This window comes from Zootoca vivipara, chromosome 6 (assembly GCF_963506605.1).
Source record: "Zootoca vivipara chromosome 6, rZooViv1.1, whole genome shotgun sequence".
Lineage (NCBI taxonomy): Eukaryota > Metazoa > Chordata > Lepidosauria > Squamata > Lacertidae > Zootoca > Zootoca vivipara.
Window position 1 is genome coordinate 26861993 of NC_083281.1, and position 20435 is coordinate 26882427.

General features: G+C 46.3%; 1 protein-coding gene across 1 annotated transcript; it reads left to right on the forward strand.

Annotated features, from left to right (window-relative positions):
* Nucleotides 1-14462: 14462 nt before the first annotated feature.
* Nucleotides 14463-18067, forward strand: LOC118087860 (trafficking regulator of GLUT4 1). The gene is made up of 2 exons (XM_035120907.2): nucleotides 14463-15362; nucleotides 16598-18067. The coding sequence occupies exons 1-2, from the start codon at nucleotides 15036-15038 to the stop codon at nucleotides 16769-16771; spliced, it is 501 nt and encodes a 166-aa protein (XP_034976798.1). The 5' UTR covers nucleotides 14463-15035; the 3' UTR covers nucleotides 16772-18067.
* Nucleotides 18068-20435: the final 2368 nt, after the last annotated feature.

Below are 20435 nucleotides of genomic sequence, written 5' to 3' on the forward strand. Positions count from 1 at the left end.
GGGGAGTGAGAAGAGAATTTTGATGCAGTGTGAATTGAAAGGCAAACCTACCTAATTTGCTCTTTCCAAAACGATACACAAACCGAAAAGCAGCCCTCCTCCCAAAATTCACACTTCTCTGAATATTGCAATGCAGTTCTCCAGCCAAGTATGTGTGTACCAAAATGCATACACTAGGGCAAAGCATGTGTAAAATGCATACACTGGTAAAAGCAACACCTAAGAAATTATTGCATCGTATTACAGGAAATTGCTTTGCAAACATTTCTATCTGCTAGTCTGTTGTAGTGTGAGCAAGGGAGAGTCTTGTAGCACCTTAAAGGGAACAAACTGTTGCAGTATCCGTTTTGGTGGACCAGAGCCCCCTTTCAGTGACTTGACCTTGATAGGTAGGTTCCCACCATGTGATCCTCAGATAAAGGGCAGTATATGCATTTAATAACTAATAACAAAATGAAATAAAAAATATCATGCCACCACTTAGCTGCAGAATCCAGGCATGGTTGAGGGTGTGATGTGGAATCAAGCTTCTTCTTTTTTACTGCAACTAGGATTGTGGATGGAAAACTGACTGTTCGGGCTAACTTACCATGGATATATTTGCAACTTGATGAGATGGTCATCTGGAACATCTTGTCACCATAGCTGCCAAGTTATCCCTTTTTTAAAGGGATTTTCCCTTATGCTGAATAGGCTTCCTCGCGAGAAAAGGGAAAACTTGGAAGCTATGCTTGTCACACAGCTAGGAGATTGTGCCCATTCCTCATATCCTTAGATCAAGGGCTAATTCTTCACTTGGCATGATGCTGCAGATGATCAGCCATCCCAATACCAACCTGATTATGGCACAGCTAATGCTGGATCCAACCTCAGTGCTCTGTGTTTCAAGAACTGGGAAGCACTTTTATCTTCCTTCCTTCCTCTTTTACTGCATACATTCATAGAATCGTAGAATAGTAGAGTCAGAAGGGACCCTGGTCATCTAGTCCAAGCCCCTGCAATGCAGAAATAGGCAGCTGTCCCATACGAGGGTCGAACCTGCAACCTTGGCGTTATCAGCACTATGCTCTAGTAGACTGAGCTACCCATCTGATCTTTCTCTTGGGCATGTTTTATTTTCCTTTTTCTAACCCACATTTACTTTCTTCCTTTTTCTCTCCTCCTCCTTTTCCTTCTAGTTCCCCACTTCTCCTACTCTCTTCCTCCTTTTAAAACAATGTGCATGAAATTACGAGAGAGAGAGAAAGAGAGAGAGAGAGAGAGAGAGAGAGAGAGAGAGAGAGAGAGAGAGAATGGCAGAAAGCCACTGGTGTGACCCAGCTTAAATGAGGATGCGATCCAGGATACAGCTCATGTCAATGGGTGCATTTCCCTTCTTTGTACATTGCCTCCAAGCAAGGAGTTATGCAAATGCGAGTTCTCCATAACTGTGTGCCCAGGCACCGTGAACCCCTCCCCATCAGGCCGTATCAGTAAAACAAGGACCACAGGAAACATTTAGTGAGGTTCAATTAGGCCACAACTTTGTTGATTACAGGTGTAACTGAGTTTTGGCTTGGCATTGGACAGCCACCCTCTCCTCCAGTCAGCCTGCTGGAGGGATTCTGGGGATCAAGCCTGATTTGGGGTTGACCCATGACATACATCATATAAGTGCACCCCGCACAGACTTGTGGCATTCGGGAATGCTGTGGCTCTTAGCCTGAATGTATGGACAGAAACCCCTCCTCGTGGATCTCTTAATCAGGATACCCCAGCGCCAAGGAGTGGGGAGCAGAGGCTCATAATCTCCTCTCCACCAAATAATAGGCTACCTTCATCTGATCTTTCTCCAGGGTATATTTTATTTACCTCTCTCTAACCCACATATTCACTTTCTTTCTTATTCTCTCCTTCTACCCTTCTAATTCCCCGATGATGATGATGATGATGATGATGATGATGATGATGATCCCTCCTCCCTCCTCCTCTTCTCTTTCTCCTTTTAAAACAATGCAAAATGTGAGAACAGAATGCTGGGCTAGACGGGTCATTGGACTGATCAGGCTTGCCTTATGCAGTGGGGCTTTCCATATGCACCATACATTTAAAATAGTCCATTTAAAGCACATTTCACCCTGCAGAATCCTGGGAACAGTAGCTTACCCCTCCTCCAGCAGGGCTACAGTTCCCAGCCACTCTTAACAAACTACAGCTCCCAGGATTTTTTGGGGGTGGGTGTTTTAAACATATGGTATGAACCCCGCCAGAGTTGCCAACAACAGGCCTGCACCAACTGTGACAAGGGAGGAGAGAGGGTTTTTAATCATGAAATACTTTAAGGGCAGGTCCCAGCCAGCCTGCCTGCTGGAGGTTGCCGAGAGCCTGATTTGCAAATTGCTCATGGAGAAACCTCACCACTTGTCAGATCTGTGCTGGTGAAAACTCAGAGGACCATCCAAACTGATGTCTTGAACCTCAATGTGAGCTTACGGTCTTGCTTTGCTCTGCTAAATTCCAGTCTAAAACCACAAGGTTACTAGTAAGTGACAGATAGCCTCAAGCAACAAGATTCTTTGTTGGCTAACACCAAGGCAGCTGTTTCTCAGCTTGCCACTTCTGCATGCTGGAGGTGTTCCCTGGCTGCGTGGTTTTTCACTCACTTCTCTCTCTCTTTCTCTGCAGACAAGAGAAGCCAACTATGCTGGAAATGCCGCGTCTGCCGAGAGAAACTCCCGCATGGCACGCCTCTTCAGTCACCTTGCTCTTGGGATTGGGTTGGGGGCCCTTATTATGTATATCATCATTCTTACAAGAAGGGCCTAAAAATATAAATTAAATGTACATAAATTTACACGGCAAACATATACATGAGTATGTAAACCACATGTCTGAAATAGTACAGGAGAACAATCCTGAAACCATTTTGACTCTCCCAAATTGACCTCAAATGTTTCTCTGAAAGGGGGAAGGAAATGGAAAAGCCTCTCCATTGTCTTTTGCTTACCTGTCTTTAGGGCATCTTTGTGTATGAATAGGGTGAGCCTGTGACCTGGATTCAGGAATTAAAGTACTGTATTTATCATCACAAAAGAATGGCCAGGCTGCCCAAGTAAGCAATCACTGGCCATTGACAGGTATCCTGACAGACAGGATTTCTGGTGTAGACCGCCTCCTTCTGTGATGTATGTATGATGCTTTGGGGGGTGATTTTGAGATACAGGGTGGGCAATTTCAAAAGTCTATATAGGGGCTTGCACACCATTGTTCTGGGTTCCTCTTACCTCCCGGGTGGTGCGTGAGGACCCTGTTGCAACAGTTTAATAAAGATCAAGCTTAGTAGCTGCTTTGCTTCTCAATATTCTCTGGTTGGCCTCTGTTATTTTCTCCTACCAGTAGGGAACTCGCTTAAGGACTCTATATGAGCCCTTGGATACCCCGTAAGGGGAAAGGAGCAGATTTTGTTTACATCAATATGGTGAGCCAGGCAGGAGCTTTGGTTGTCCAGATTCTGGGGGTGAGGAAGGACTGGTGATCCAGCGCACAACAGCCCATTTGCCAGGAGGAGCCACCAGCCCTCCAGCAACCCCAGGGTCTGGAAATAACTGGAGTTCCAGTGGGGCTAACCAGAGGAAGCAACGCTTGATCAGGCCAGCCATAAATAATTTAGTAAAAGATCCTGGGATGACCAGGAGCAGCACATGCGGAAGTGAGTATAAGGGACTGTGCATGGGGGAGAAGGTGGGCGGGACTCTCCAACCCCAGCAATTAAAAAAACTCTCCCTCTATTTATCCTTTTACTGCTCTTTGCTTTCAGACCTTAACCCCAGCCACCCTGACAAAGGTGTCAATTGCAAGGGGGGTCTAAGGATCTTGGGGGGGGGGTGACGGTTCCCCAGACACCCTGATGTAAGTGTCAATTGCAAGCTCTATGCTCGTTTCTGTCACTCTGACAAACAAATGGGGAATCTGTGCGCTATCAACTTTTCCTCTTGATGCCAGGTTGGTTCTAACCACTTGGCCAACTTGAAAGCTAATACCGTATCTCTTCTGTTTCTGTTTCCCTGACTATCCTGATTTTGGACGTAGCCGCCCCTGCCCACCACGACCTTAACTGGGATGACTGGTTAGTGTCAGATCGCAAGGATGTCCATTTTCTAATTTTCCTCTTTCTGTCCAGGACCAAGCCACCCTTGGCACTGTCTAGGAGTAGGCATCCAAATTGCAAGGTGGTCCTTTTCCAGTAAGCTGTAAAAGGCAGGAAGGTTGCTGGGAGGGAGAGGGACATTGTGCAACCCACAGCCTAGTAGCTAGGAAAGGCAAGTGATTCTGTCAGACTGAGAAAGTCTGGATTATATGAGTAAAGTGTAGAGATATTTATACAGGTTTTGATTACAGTTGCTGTAAGCCTTGTATAAAAGGATTAGAAAAATGGGCTCCAAGAGCTTGAAAGGGTCAACCAGTCAGGCTCGTGCTGAGAAGAAAGCCTTATGAACTCTGACTGTCTGGCCATTTCACTCATACAGAAAAGAACGGTTGATTGTTCAGCTGATGACCAGAGAGAGGGCACACAAAATAATAATAATAATAATAATAACAACAACAACAACAACAACAACAACAACCCACATTTTTGAAACATTTTTAATAGAGATCTGTACCCCAATCTCCTGTAGATAAAGGAAGCATGTAGCTCCCATTTTTCTTTGCCTGGGATGCAAAGAATTATTAAAGATTGCCTGTATCTTTAATACAGGAAACATAATCCATTAGCGCTGAGGCTTTAGTAGAAATTTAATGTGACCAACTTTGTATTACTGGCTTTTGGTGAAAACTTGAGTTGCTGGGTTTCTGCCCTTGGGAAATCTGATTTTTTAAATCTACCCCTTGCCTTCCTTGAATCCCTGGTAAGAAAAGCCAATCATGGCTTTATTCAAATGGTAATTTAGTCAAGAGATGCAACACTTTAAATGGTATAATAGATTTGCTGAATCATGAACTCTGTACATGTGCAGAGGCTATGTTAGCTTAAAAAGAAAAGAAAAAGGAGGTTTAAACCAAGAGGTGACAAAGCTATGCCCTGCACATGAAACTTTATTCAAATTTCTTAATGTAAAATTGGGAACCATTGAGGGAACTGCAGTGAGAGGTACCCCTTTGTGTGCTTTGTGTAAAAATGTAGGTTGCCCTAAATCTTTGCCCCAGGGGCTACTTAATGGGAAACAATAGAGTTAAGTACCTAACCATCAACAATGGAAAAGAGGTTGCCAGATTCTAATCTAACATGCAATTCCCCCCCTCCACAGGGTCATTTCTAGTTGAGTTTATACTTCCTCTGCCAGGCCAGGAATCTCCAAAGTGAATTGCGAGACTCTATCACCCATGCTTATTTCCAAATTAATGAAAGGTTTTTTCCTTCTTTTCTCCCACAACACCCAAAAACTAAGTGAAGGAAAGTAAACCAGTGTGGTGTAGTGGTTAAGAGCAGTAGACTCGTAATCTGGGAACCGAGTTCGCGTCTCCGCTCCTCCACATGCAGCTGTTGGGTGACCTTGGGCTAGTCACACTTCTTTGAAGTCTCTCAGCCCCACTCACCTCACAAAGGAGAATATTAGCCGCTTTGAGACTCCTTAGGGTAGTGATAAAGCGGGATATCGAAGCCAAACTCCTCCTCCTCCTCCTCCTCCTCCTCCTCCTCTTCTTCTTCTTCGTCTTCGTCTTCGTCTTCATCTTCTAAACAGATGGAGCAGAAAATAACAGTAGTAATAATATGGAAGGGACCCAGGTGGCGCTGTGGGTTAATCCACAGAGTCTAGGGCTTGCTGATCAGCAGGTCGGTGGTTCGAATCCCTGCAACGGGGTGAGCTCCCGTTGCTCGGTCCCAGCTTCTGCCAACCTAGCAGTTCAAAAGCACATCAAAATGCAAGTAGATAAATAGGGACCGCTCCGGCGGGAAGGTAAACGGCGTTTCCGTGTGCTGCTCTCTGGTTCACCAGAAGCAGCTTTGTCATGCTGGCCACAGCTGTCTGCGGACAAACGCCGACTCCCTCGGCCTATAGAGCGAGATGAGCAATGCAACACCAGAGTTGGACACGACTGGACCTGATGGTCAGGGGGCCCTTTACCTTTAATTATATGGAAAGGTGATGATAATAATTAAATGAATAAAATGCTTAACTCTAAAATTTTGCATTGTTTACAGCTTCCTAAGAAGAAAATTGAAGGGTATTCTCCCCCTTCCTTGCCTATTTATTATCTTACTCCTTTTTTCTTTTAACCGATTGAGTCTTCAGACTCCAACCCTCAGCAGGCCTATCTCTTCAAAGGATGTGTTATTGGAAACTGAATGGTGAAACCAGCCTGCATTGCTTCAAGAGTATTGCCTGCCAAAAGGACATCAGAGTGGCCACAGCAATTTCTCTCCATAAAGGACTTGAGGGCAGTGGGGGAAGGGTGTTGAATAGTTGAATTGTTAAGGACATTTTCTCTTTTTGACCACAACCTAAGAAGAAAAATAACTTAGAAAGCTATAAAAATTTAAAGAAGGTGTAAAAGTGCTGGTAACATCCTCCCTGTGACTGAGGGGCAGGGAAGAAAAAGCCCTTGTGCCCCAAGGTCGACGATACGTATAAAAAAGCAGGAAGAATTGTCTCAGTATCACATTATTGCCTCGATCCACTGATATAGAATTATTAATTAGTATGATTGTGCGTATTATGTGTTATTATGTAGAACTATGTCTGACAGTATATGTTATTCCCACAGCGAGGGACCCAATTTTGTCTGTAATTGTTTTTATGTTTAATGTATAGTGCAGGGATAGGCAACCTAAGGCCCAGGGGCCGGGTCGGGCCTAATCGCCTTCTAAATCTGGCCCGCAGACGGTCCGGGAATCAGCGTGTTTTTACATGAGTAGAATGTGTCCTTTTATTTAAAATGCATCTCTGGGTTATTTGTGGGGCCTGCCTGGTGTTTTTACATGAGTAGAATGTGTGCTTTTATTTAAAATGCATCTCTGGGTTATTTGTGGGCATAGGAATTCGTTCATATTTTTTCCCCAAAATATAGTCTGGCCCCCTACAAGTTCTGAGGGACAGTGGACCGGCCCCCTGCTGAAAAAGTTTGCTGGCCCCTGGCCTAGAGCCTGGCAAGGCAGCAGCACCAAAGGAGCCTCTTATCCACAGCCGCCTGTACCAGGGGTCAGCAACCTTTTTCAGCCGTGGGCCAGTCCACTGTCCCTCAAACCATGTGGTGGGCAGGACTACATTTTTTGGGGGGGGGGAATGAACGAATTCCTATGCCCCATAAATAACCCAGAGATGCATTCATTTCCCCCAAAAAAATATACTCCTGCCCATCACATGGTCTGAGGGACAGTGGACCAGCCCTTGGCTGAAAAAGGTTGCTGACCCCTGGTATAGTGTCGTATTGCTTACACTCCAGTGAAAGATTCTCATGCACTTCATGCTTTTGAATAGATCAGGCTATTGTGTAGTCCAATATTTAGATTAGATCAATTTATGACCACATTTCCTTGTCCCACCTAGAACTCTTCAGTGTACAAACATCTCCTGCCCATTTTTAAATTGCTTTCATTTGTTTTACCAAGGAGAAGCTTCAGGATCCAAGAGAGACCAAATAACAAGAAGGGTATATGCTTTGATTCAGCAGGAATGATCCCTTATACTGTAAAGTTAAATTGATTAATTTGGACAACTGCCCTTTTTTAGAATGGTTTTTAACAGATTGGTTTGAAAAGTTGAGAACCATGGGGCTATATAAATTCTAATTGGACTCAGTTTCAATTAGGCAAGTGTATGCAGGCTGCAATTAGCACTTTTTTGGGTCCCTTAAGAGCAAGTGAGCAACTTCCCTAGAGTGCAAGACCAGAGCCTATGATAATAAACGGCCATAAAAGACCAAGGCAAAGACATCTCTCTCACGACATGTCCAAACCTGTGGCGGTTACAAGGTGACATGCTCCATGAAACCCCTAACACCAGGGTTTGTTGTTGTGGTGAAAGACTAGAGGAGAGCTAACTTTGGCTCCTGAGAACACAAAGAAGGCAGAAACAAAACAAACTGCATTTTTCAATCATGTTTGGACCTTCCTGCTGAGTGAAAAGCATAGAACACTATTGAGAAAATGTTTCTCCCAAAGTGCTAGAATGCCACAAGTAATTCAGTAAGAGAACGCAACATGTGTTACCGTATTTTTTGGTCCATAAGACGCACTGGACCATAAGACGCACCTACTTTTTAAAGGAGGAAAACAAGGGAAAAAATATTCTGCCTCAAACCTGGCGGTGGCGGCTGCATAGAAGACAGCAGCTTTTGGGCTGCATATTCCTCCTCCGCAGCCACAGCCGCCAGCAGCAATGGGACGGGGGGGGCATTCCTCCTTCCTCCCCCGCCCCTTTTCTGCTGGCTTTAAAGCCAGCTGGGGAGAAGGGGAGGATGCTATGGTCCGTCTCTTCTCCCCAGCTGGCTTTAAAGCAAGCAGGGGGGGAACCGCCCTGATGCTGTGCATGAAGCTAGCGGTTCTCTCCCCCCCCCCCCTGTTTACTTTAAAGCCAGTTGGGGAGAAGAGACGGACCATAGCATCCTCCCCTTCTCCCCAGCTGGCTTTAAAGCAAGGGGGGAGAGCCGCTAGTGCCACGCAGAGCATCGGGACAGCTCTCCCCTTTCGGTCCGCTGGTCCCGCCCCCCCACCGCCCACTGCCTCTCGCCACGTTCAGCAAGAGGTGGGGGCAGCGGGCAGCGGAGGAGATGCTGCTGGTTTGCTCCCCGCCGCCTCCATTTGCAAAAGCAGGCTTGTTTTTGCAAACGGAGGTGGTGGGGAAGAACCAGCAGCATCTCCACTGCTCCCTGCTTCTCGCCACTTCCTTGACAGGGAGCCTTCATAAGATGCACCAACATTTCCCCTCACTTTTAAGCAGTGAAAAGGTGAGTCTTATGGAGCGACAAATACGGTATTTTAAGGTGATATCCTATGTCCAACTCATAGCTGCCAAGTCTCCCGCTGAAAAATGCGGGATCAGCAGTGGCAAAGCACTGGAAGTCGCTTCTACGCATGTCTGGACATGTGTAGAAGCAACTTCCAGTGCCAGCGCTGCCCGATTTCCGGTGCCCAGACATGGGCAGAGTGGCACCCAAAATGGAGCCTCCCTGGCAGGTAGGAAATCCAGGGGATTTCCAGGATCTTTTTTCTATTTGGGATAACAGTGGGGAAAGGATTAAAATCTGGAGGTTTCCCACGAAAAATGGGAGACTTGGCAGCTATGGTCCAGCTATCTGCACTGCTTCACTTATGAATAGTCTTAAGAACCCTGGCATGCAAGTCTCTTCAGATTTACACAAAAGCATCCATTTACAACATATCATAAGGTGGATATCATGTTATCAATTTTTTTATTAAAAATATGGCTACAGAGGGGGGATTATCATAAGAATTTAAGGTCACATATATATAAACATGGAGGCCGGGTGGCTTCAATGGCCGGTGGCTCATACTCCAATTCCTCCTGGGGCAGCCACCAGCAGGAAGCTGCTTCAACCCTCCTTCCCCTCCATGGCAGGAGGTGGAGGAGAAGGTGTCAGCCACCTCCATGCTTTTTGGACATGGAGGACCCAGACTCTCCCAAAAATATTGAGGGGGCCAAATGGGCTCGGCTCCCAGGAGCTGGTGCCCCTGCCTTGTACTCAGCTCTCATCTGTGACTCCTAGAAGCTATCAGCACATGATAATGGCCACACCCCAAGAGTGGTTTCAATTGGCTGGCTAAACTAGGTGAGGGTAGCTGATGGGTCTCAGACCAATACAGTGGTACCTTGGTTCTCAAACTTAATCCTTTCCAGAAGTCCGTTCCAAAACCAAAGCGTTCCAAATATAAGGCACACTTTCCCATAGAGAGTAATGCAAAATGGATTAATCCGTTCCAGATTTTTAAAAACAACCCCTAAAACAGCAATTTAACATGAATTTTACTATCTAATGAGGCCATTGATCCATAAAATGAAAGCAATAAAAAATGTACTATACACAATTAATCATTCAGTAGCCGAACTGAGTTCCACACAGTCACAAAAACAAAACAAAAAGAGCAGCAAAAACAAAATAAATAGCAAAACAGATGGAGCTCAGTGTAACACTCAAGATGGAAGCGTAGCACTCAAATCGTCAGCGTAACACTCAGAATGGAGCATGTTCGTAGTGCGTCCAACATGTGGTATCCGCACGTGCTGTAGAGGCAAGTGAGGGGCAGATGGTGCTGGTCAACCTGTAAGGTAGCCCATCTAGAAGAAGGAAAACTCTGATCCTAAACCTTGGCTGCCTTGCAGGATATCTTCAGGAGAAGGGAAGGCTAACGAGTAAACCCTTCAAAAATCTGGAGTGCAGTCCCCAAGATGGTCGGGTGGCGTCCTTCCGCAACTCCTGCAGCCAAGCAGGTGCCAAATATATTTCTCTGCTTTCCTTTGGACCACATCAGTGAGGCCAAGAGTCTTGGCATCTGGACAGCCCAGGACCATCTTACACACTGTCCAGGCTTGCACCCCTGGGAGGTGACGTCAGTGCTGCTAACACAGCTGTTTGACTTCACCTCATTCTCTTCAGACAGACAGATGCCAACAACATTAGGTGATGGAGGTGTTTTCAATGGAGACTAGTCCATGAGGGCAAATGGGGCAGTGGCCCACCAAACCTCAGGCAGCCCCCCCACACACACCCGTGCCCCTGCCTGGCTTCTTACTTACAGCCAGTCTGGAGAAAGCTCTGCCTGTGATTGGCTCTGGCGCCACTTACTGCCTCCCGGCCCAGCAGTCCCACGGCTACATGCTTTATGGGATGAATGATTTTGAAATAAAATGTGTCAGGAGTATGGGCAGGAGTCAGGCTCTGGGGCCTGTAGTGCTTTGCAGGACTGGGGCCTGCCGCAGCTTGTGCTGGAGAAGCAGAGTGGCCACTCAGGTAAGGCCACTTGATAACTCACTGCACCTGGTGGCAGGAGCTGGGAGGGATAAAAGCTCAGCATTTCCCTTCAGCTCTTTGCCACAGCAACGCTATCCCTGCCTTGTTGCATCTGGCCTCCTGTTCCTTGATCCTTCGCCTTGATCCTTGATCCTTGGACCTTTGCCTTGCCAACGCCTTGCTCCTCGACCCTTGGACCTTCGCCTTCGTGACTCCTTGCTCCTCGACCTTCAGACCTTCGCCTTTGTTACAACCTGCTTCCCGACCTTCGGTTCCTTGACCCTGTGACTGCCTGCTGCTGGACCCTCAGCCCTACGCCACCTGGACTCCCGTGCCTGCTTTCACCCTGCCATCTTGCCTCTGGTCCTGACGTCCTGAGTCGGGACTGCTACCTCCCGCCGACCAGACCGTGACAAAATGAATAAATCTGAAAGGACCTGTTCCTACAAACTACAGGCAGATGTCTTTGTCTCATTTCCTGTAATTTCACTTTGGAGATTGCCTACTCATAACTAGTTTACATGTGTTTGCACATTTCGCATTCCAGGAACACATTTCACATTCCAAGAACTATCAGCTTAGATTCTTCATTCTGTAGAAAAAGACAGCAGTATTTAGAATTAGCTGTATTCTGTAGAATAAGGACAGAAGTTCTGGGCACCACAGTTCAAGAAGGATACTGACAAGCTGGAACGTGTCCAGAAGAGGGCAGCCAAAATGGTCAAAGGCCTGGAAACGATGCCTTATGAGAAACGGCTTAGGGAGCCGGGTATGTTTAGCCTGGAGAAGAGAAGGTTAAGGGGTGATATGATAGCCATGTTCAAATATATAAAAGGATGCCATATAGAGGAGGGAGAAAGGTTGTTTTCTGCTGCTCCAGAGAAGCGGACACGGAGCAATGGATTCAAACTACAAGAAAGAAGATTCCACCTGAACATTTGGAAGAACTTCCTGATAGTAAGAGCTGTTCGGCAGTGGAATTTGCTACCAAGGAGTGTGGTGGAGTCTCCTCCTTTGGAGGTCTTTAAGCAGAGGCTTGACAGCCATATGTCAAGAATGCTTTGATGGTGTTTCCTGCTTGGCAGGGGGTTGGACTAGATGGCCCTTGTGGTCTCTTCCAACTCTATGATTCTATTATTCTAATCAGTCAGGCAGACTGATCAATTCATCTGGTGCTCCCGTGTGTGTGTGTGTTTTACAAAAAATGTAAACAGTAGGTGCCATCTTAGAAGAATTCCTTCTCATATCTCTTCTAAGATGGTTCCTGGTGTGTGTGGGTGTGTGGGTGTGGGTGTGGGTGTGTGTGTGTGTGTGTGTGTGGTGTAGTGATTAAGAGCGGTAGACTCGTAATCTGGGGAACCGGGTTCACGTCTCCGCTCCTCCACATGCAGCTGCTGGGTGACCTTGGGCTAGTCACACTTCTCTGAAGTCTCTCAGCCCCACCCACCTCACAGGGTGTCTGTTGTGGGGGGGGGAGGGGAAAGGAGATTGTTAGCCGCTTTGAGACTCCTTCGGGTAGTGATAAAGCAGGATATCAAATCCAAACTCCTCTTCTTCTTCATCTGAGACCAGATGGACATGTTGTTCTAAGATGTCTGATACCACACTTGCATCTTAAAGACAAAGGAACTCTTTTTTTCAACCTTCAGAAATACTATTTAATTCACACAACATGTTAAGAAGCTTACCTGTGTAATTAACCAACTACAATTCAGATGGTGAACCCATTTGTAAGAAATCCATGGGGAAGGACAACTTTACAAAACATCTATGCTCAGCTTTCTTATAGCAGAGAGAGTGGCTCAGTGTACCTCACCTTTTTATAGTCAAGTGGAATTTGACCCAGGCAGTTGGTGGCTGAAAGACAATGTCCTTGACAGCCATGAGATCACTGGAAGAGACAATAACTTTCACTGCTTTTAGAACTTTTTTTTTAAAAAAAACTGTCATGGTTTTTAGAATGTTTTCATACTGTCCAACGTTTTACCCACCAAAATTAGAACGTTCCATTTTTTGTTCCAAGCTTTCAGCATGCATGAGAGCACAGAAACAAAACACACTCATTCTTTGATCTTGCAAGACTAAAAAAACATTCAATTCCAGTGTTGTGGCACGACCCAGCTGATTCATACCAGAGCGCCACACCGCCCACTACCCCTCCCTGCTCCACACCATGACACAAAACCAGAGTGTTGTGGGACAAAGGGAGGGTACCCTCAAGGAAAGGAGATCCATCCCACTGAAAATGGGGCACTTGGCAAATACCGTATTGGCCGGAATATAAGCCTCACTTTTTCCCCAAATTCTGACTGTGAAAAGTTAAACTGTGGCTTATAATCACGACCTTATGGTATGCAGGCAGGAGCATGGGGCAAACAGCACCAGGAGCGCAACAAATCGGCGCCCACCCCATGCATAGTCCCATGTCCTCTCCCCCAAGGCCAGGAAGGGAGAAAGTGAGGGAGGGGAAAGGCCTCTGGCAATACAGCATGGCTCCCCGCCCTCGCCCCCCAGTATGCAGCAAGGAATGGAGCAGCTTATATTTGGGTATTATTATTTTTTTCTCTTTTCCCCTCCAATTTTAAAGGTGCGACTTATATTTGGGTGTGGCTTATATTTGGGCTAATACAGTATATGTTTTGACGGGGGGTGTTTTCTGCCCTGTGCTGCTTTAGGAGGAAGGGTGGGAGATAAATCTCGACAACAGCAACTGGTTTATTATTAATGTGGGAGCAATAAAACCATGACCCCTGGGCTTAGCACCACATCCAAACCGAGGGTGGGTTTTTGTGGCACTCAAACAAACCATGATTGCTAAAGCCAATGATTTCTAATTGTGGTTTGTTTGGAGTGAAATGAGCCACAATCCCCCCCCCCCGATGGATGTAATGCCAGGAATCACTGTTTCTTGCTGCCATTTGCACAAAAGGAGAAATACAGCACAGTCATAGGAGCACTTTTTGTAAACCATTGCAGATTGCTGTGGTGTTCAAATACAGGCAGTGTTTACAATACATACATACAACATAGCTACCTGCAAAGATTAGATAGATAGATAGATAGATAGATAGATAGATAGATAGATAGATAGATAGATAGATATAGATGATATATGGGATTTGTATGTTTTCCATCCCAGGGCAATCAGCAACTGTCTTCTCTGGCATGAAAGAATCAGTGTCTGTGGATTTCTACCCAAATTTAGGATTCAACATAGACTAGACTACAATCATTCATTCATTTTATTAAACTTACATCCCGCCCTTCCTCCTGAAGAGTAGCAACCACGTCAATAATACAGCAATTTAATCTTACAAAAACAGTTTAAAACTTCTTTTTAAAAAAACCAAGCCTCTACTCCCACAGCAAATAAGTTCAGGGTTGCCAAGAACAGATCTTTCAGCCAACAAATGCCTACGCAAGCAGCAATGTTTTTAAATTCTTCCTAAAAGTTTATAATCAAAGAGAGAGGGATGCCTTATTAGGGCACATCTCGGAATCTCCAGTGTGGGAACAGTATATCTGGCCTGGGAGGGATTACTACTAGCCTCTCCAAATTTATGAACCTGCGCAGACCCGATGTCATCTCAGATACTTGAGAATTGCAAAATCTCTCTCCCGTGTGTGTCCATTTCCACAGCAAGGATGACGAAAGAAACACTACAGCACTCCATGGCTAGAAATCATCCTCTGCTTCCTGGCCCTGTGTTGCAATACCCAGGACAAGACTGTCTCTTGCTTGTTGCTTGCCCCTCATTCCACACACTCTTCTTCTGGACAGCTAGACACAGCAAAGCTTTCCTGTCTAAGAAGCTGCGTATCTAAGAGTCTCCTAAAGAGGGACCCAGAGCCTGGCCTGCATTGCAGAGGCAACACATACACCCAGACCACAGGAGGGTGCTAAAGGCAGATGGAAGGCAGAAGGTGAGCAAACGGTTAGGAGAACAGAGAAAGAGAGTGAGAGAGAAAGCAGGACATCTAGCAGCTGGGAAGCTAACCGGGGCAGCCACAAAGGAGGAACGCCAAGAACTGAGCAGAGGTTGCAGAACTGAGAAGACAAAGGAAGAAGAAAGCAGACGGGCACCACCATGAGCAACCCAAACTACGAACAGCTGGGTGAGAAGGCACTTGCCGCTCAGAACCCCCCTGCCTACTCTGAAAAAGAGGCCTATACAGAGCCTGACCCACTGAAACAGCCTGCTGGGCAAGCACCCCAAGCAGGCTATGGGGCAATGCCTTACTATGGCACACCTGGTGTGGGATCTAACCTAGGTCCAGTCCTTCAACCTCCACAGGCTGTCTTCGTGACACCTGTACAGCCCACCAATGAACCTGATTACCTGGTCTACTCCATCTTCACCATGCTCTGCTGCTGCCTACCCCTTGGTATTGCCGCCTTGGTTTACTCTATACAGGTAAGTGTGTGTGAGAAAGGGAGAGGCAAACAAACGGGGGTTGGGGGTGAGGATTTGCTAGAACACAAAGGAGGCAAAACAGGCATGCCCGCCCTTAGAGACAAGGGGTTGCACCCAACCGAGTTCTACCCAGAGAAGGTCCAAGTTCATAATGGGCATTGATTTCAGTGGGTCTGCTCTGAGTAGGGTTAGCATTGGCTACAGTGCTGTTTTTGGAAGGTGACATTGCAAGCTATGATTTGGGTATAATTGGAAGTGGGGCTTCTGGATCTCATTGAAAGATATTTCCCTTTACAGTTCAAGCACTGGCACGATGGGAGTGGGAGGGGAATGAGGAAAGAAATTTGACGCAGTTTGAATTGAAAGGCAAACCTACCTAATTTGCTCTTTCCAAAACGATACACAAACCGAAAAACAGCCCTTCTCCAAAATTGGCACTTTTCTGAATTTTGCAATGCAATTCTCCAGCCAAGTATGTTCGTACCAAAATGCATAGGCTAGGGCAAAGCGGGCATAAAATGCATATACTGGTAAAAGCAACACCTCAGAAAGGATTGCATAATGTTAGGTGAAATTGCTATGCAAATGTGTCTATCTGGGCAAATGAACTTAATAGGGTCTTTAAAAGAAAATGACAAAGCAGTGCAGAATAGTGTAGGAGCGAACTTAAGATTGGGAAAATGAAAAACGGAGAGAAACCAAAACTGACAGAGGGACCCATCCCTCAGCCCTACACAGTTACAAGGAATGAGCTAAATAAAGGAGAAAGTGCTCCAGGTGGATGGTGGTTGCAGGCAGAGAAACATTGTTAAGCTGCATTTTTACTTAGCTGCATGTTACACTGCAACATATGGAGGAGGCCAGCCATTCTAGTCTGTTGCAGTGTGAGCAAGGGAGAGTCTCGTAGCACCTTAAAGGGAACAAATTGTTGCGGCATCTGTTTTGGTGGACCAGAGCCCCCTTTCATTGACTTGAGCCGAGAGCTTGATTTGCAAACTGCTCGTGGCGAAACCTCACCACTGGTCAGTTCTCAGTGTGAGCTTACAGTCTTGCTCTGCTCTGCTAAGTTCCAGTCTAAAACCACGAGGTTACTGGTAAGTGACTGATAGCCTCAAGCAACAAGATTCTTTGTTGGCTAATACCAAGGCAGCTGTTTCTCAGCTTGCCACTTCTGCATGCTGGAGGTGTTCTCCGGCTGCATGGTTTTTCACTCGCTTCTTTCTCTTTCTTTGCAGACAAGAGAAGCCAACTTCGCTGGAAATGCTGTGTCTGCCAAGAGAAACTCCCGCATGGCACGCCTCTTTGGTCACATTGCTCTGGGGATTGGGCTGGGGTGCCTTATTATATATATCATCGTTGTAGTGCTTGTTTCTACCACAGCAGCCTACATTCCACCGCACAAGCCTTGATGATGCCCTCTGCAGCCTTCAGATTCCAAAAGACCTTCCCCACCCCACCCCATCAGACAGGCAAGAGAAGTCCCACTTTGACAATCATCTTCCCTAACAGGATACGCCACGGGCTAGATGGCATGTGTGTGTGCCCTCGCATCACCTGATTCCCACAAAGTCAACTCCGTCGCCATCAATGGGGCACCCAGCTGCAGAGCACTGCATCTGAGCCAGCACCAGCTGACCTGAAAGTTCCAGCTAGCAAGAGCTTTGCCGCAGCCCAAACACACTAAACAAAAAGCATTGTCTGTGCTCCAGTTCTACAACACACAAGCACCCCAAACAGAAACAACAGAAGAGGGACAGCCAAATGGATTTGGGCGCTGAGGATCTGAAACAGTGTCCAACCTGATGGCTTGGGAAATGCCTGCGTAAATTGCCTTGCTCTTGCCAGCGTTAAAGTAGAATTATCTGTTTAGACCATATCCCTTCCAGAGCCCAGATGTACCTCTCCTCCATCTGACACCTCTGGTCCAGGTGTCTTCCCTGGTGACATTTGAAACACCCACCTGCCTTTATATATCTGCCTTTTAAAAGTCTTTGTTAGCTTTCCAGTGCACTGTTGAATACCTTTCTTTTATCCCTGCCTGTGTTTGTATTCAGTTCCAAATTGTCTTTTATGAATGAACAAGCTAATAATCTATGTTTACTTGTGGGGTTGCTTTACCCCATATATGCCAGCTCAACCACTTTGATCTGTGGAACTGGCACTGTTACAAATGCTACATAATGCTCCCTCTACATCTGTAAGGAATCAATATTTTAGCAAGGCAACGCTCACACTTTGGAACTCCCTGCCTATTGACACCAGGCAGGTGCCTTCCCTGTATTCTTTTTTGGTGCCCACTAAAAACATTTTTATTTAGGCAAGCTTATATAGACATGTAGAAGGTCGGGTTGTGTTTTAATCTGCTTTCAGCTTATCAATTATTTTTTAATGTTTTAAATAGTTGTTAACAGGGGGCTCATTTCTTATTCTTTTCTCTTTTTTTACACCACTTTGAGGGTTGTCTGTTTGCTATGTGCTCAGGCAGGATATAAATTTTGTGAAACAAAAATAAATAAGGAATAATCAGTTGACACAAACTGCTCTTTAAACCATGGCATAAGGTGGTCCCCAGTAGCCCCAGACCACATTTTGTGCAGTTAACTAATTGTGTATATTATATAATATTGCTTAATCCAGGAAAGAAGATGATTTTCAGTGTTAGTGAAGAGAAGCTGTCAGTTTCATTAAAAAAATATTTGAAATACCTCCTGCCTCCAAATGATATTGTATTTACTTCAAACGAGCAAACTGTGTGCTATTGTGATCAGTGGGGCGAGTCTACATATTGCAGAGACCTGGGGAGGGTCGACACATTTGTCTGCACAGCATATCTGTTCCCCACCCCAAATTTTCCCTTTTAGTGGGGAACAGGCCATGACCACCAACACTAATGGGCAGATTTCCCCCCACGTGCTACAACGTTTGCCATGAGTCCCAAGACATCGCCGGACGCAGGAATGGAGTGGCAAGCTCAGAAGAATGAGGAGTGGGAAAAGGAGGATGACAACTACCAGACTTTTAGAGGACACCTGAAGGCAGCCCTGTTTAGGGAAGCTTTTAATGTTTAATAGATTATTGTATTTTAATACTTCTCTTGGAAGTCGACCAGAGTGGCTGGGGAAACCCAGCCAGATGGGCGGGGTATAAATAATAAATAAATAATTTGTTATTATTATTATTGGAGCTGCCAAGCCAGGGACATTCCAGACCCTTAGATTTCACAGCCCAAAGCTGAGACCTGGAGGGTGGGCCCTGGTGATGTCATGGAGGTGGACCCTGGTGATGTCATTAAACATGACACATTAAGCCAGCGTTTCTCAACCGCTGTTCCGCGGCACACTAGTGTGCCGCGAGACGCTGGCTGGTGTGCCGCGACGTGCCGCGACGAGAAGGGCGATTTGCATTGTCACGTGCCTGGCGGCCGCCAATATCCAGCACTGACCCGCCGGAAAGGAAGCCGGCCGGGTCACGATGCGGGGCGAGCGCAGCTCTCAACAGCCACCACCATGGGAGGGTGGTTTTAGACAAATTTAAGAAGCTGGCTGGATGAGCTCAACCTGAAACTTGCTGAGCAAAGGATTGTGCTGGCAGAGAAATCAGCGGCTTGTGAAGCCTTATTACAGGAGATTGCAACCAACACAGCAAGTGTTTCTTACAGTCATAATTATATAGTCAATATAGGGCGGCACAGAGTTAAATTTTTTAACTTTTTTAATGGTGGTGTGCCTCGTGATTTTTTTCATGGAACAAGTGTGCCTTGGCCCAAAAAAGGTTGAGAAACACTGCATTAAGTCACAGAACAGCATCTGAAAAGGAAGAACAGAGCCCCCTGAAACCAATACTTGTGAACTGCCAGCGTTAAGGATGCAATTGCCAATCAGTACCATATGCATTTAATTTCCTACTGATCTCACTGTCTACACACAATCTCATTAAGTGCTGGAAGAACCACAGTCAGAAGAGGAGGGGCACAGCCTAGTCGCCCAGGACCCATTGGTGCACCAATGCAATGACTCATCGGTCTTGCAAGGCACAAGAGTTGTACGAGTAGGCTCTCCTTGCCCTGTCTTCAAAAGCTTGGCAGGTGGGTTTGTCAACCCATTGCGATTACTCCATTGCTTCTGCACAGTTCTGAACTCCTTGCCCTGATCTTGGGCTCTGTAATCTGAAATCACAGCTTCTAACCTGGCTAATCTCACCTTTCCTGTCACCTACCCTGAGTGCAGAGGCTGCCTAGACTCACCACCATTGCTGAGCCAGAACCTATATGTCAATAAAGATCTCTTCCTTACTCTTGAGGAAGAGCCTCTGTCACCATAATCCAAGAGGGAGTCTGGACAACTTTATACCCAAGTGTCACCTCTTTCATTTTTTAAACATTGCAGTCGGAGTGAATGAAAGCCGTCTATCTCTATCAGGAGTGCGCAACTTGTGGCTACCCAGTTGTTGCTGGACTACAAATCCCATCATTCCTGGCCACTGGCTCTGCTGGCAGGGGATGATGGGAACTAGAGTTCAGCAGCATCTGGAGAACCAAATATTCCCCACCCCAGGCTGGATCCATGCTAGCAGACGACCAGCCAGGAGCCACAGCTGAGAAGTATATGTTGTCTCCACTACTGCAACATTATCCCAAATGCCACTGATGATGATGATTCCCTGCTGGAGTTCGTAGCTTCCGCCTGCCCCTCCTTGCTTATGTGTATCCCATTAAAGGGATCCATGAGGAGTTGCTTCTGTCTGGCGCCTAGACAGAGGACAGGGCTATAGAACTCCTCCAGGGGGGACCCCTTGGGGGGAGTGGTGTTCCCCTATTTGATGTAGGTCATAGGCTTCCCCCATGTTGTGGTTTACCCTTAGATACACTCCCAGCAGATGGGCTGGAATTAATTAAATAGCTTTACCCAATATCTATGAAACCTTTCACATCTGTATGAAACAGTTGTGGCCTATTTGAACCCCCCCCAACCCCCTACCTTCTGCTGTCTTGCCTGCTTATTTCATCCCATAGGGAGAGACTGGGTCATGGGGCTTTGGCATCCAACAGGAATCTTTGTTGGCCAACACAGAGAC

What these genes read in the sequence shown, in the direction of transcription:
- LOC118087860 (XM_035120907.2), top strand. Translation starts at nt 15,036, where the DNA reads ATGAGCAACCCAAACTACGAACAGCTGGGTGAGAAGGCACTTGCCGCT. An exon ending in CCTTGGTTTACTCTATACAG is followed by an intron (nt 15,363 to 16,597) that starts GTAAGTGTGTGT and finishes CTTTCTTTGCAG; the next exon opens with ACAAGAGAAGCCAACTTCGC.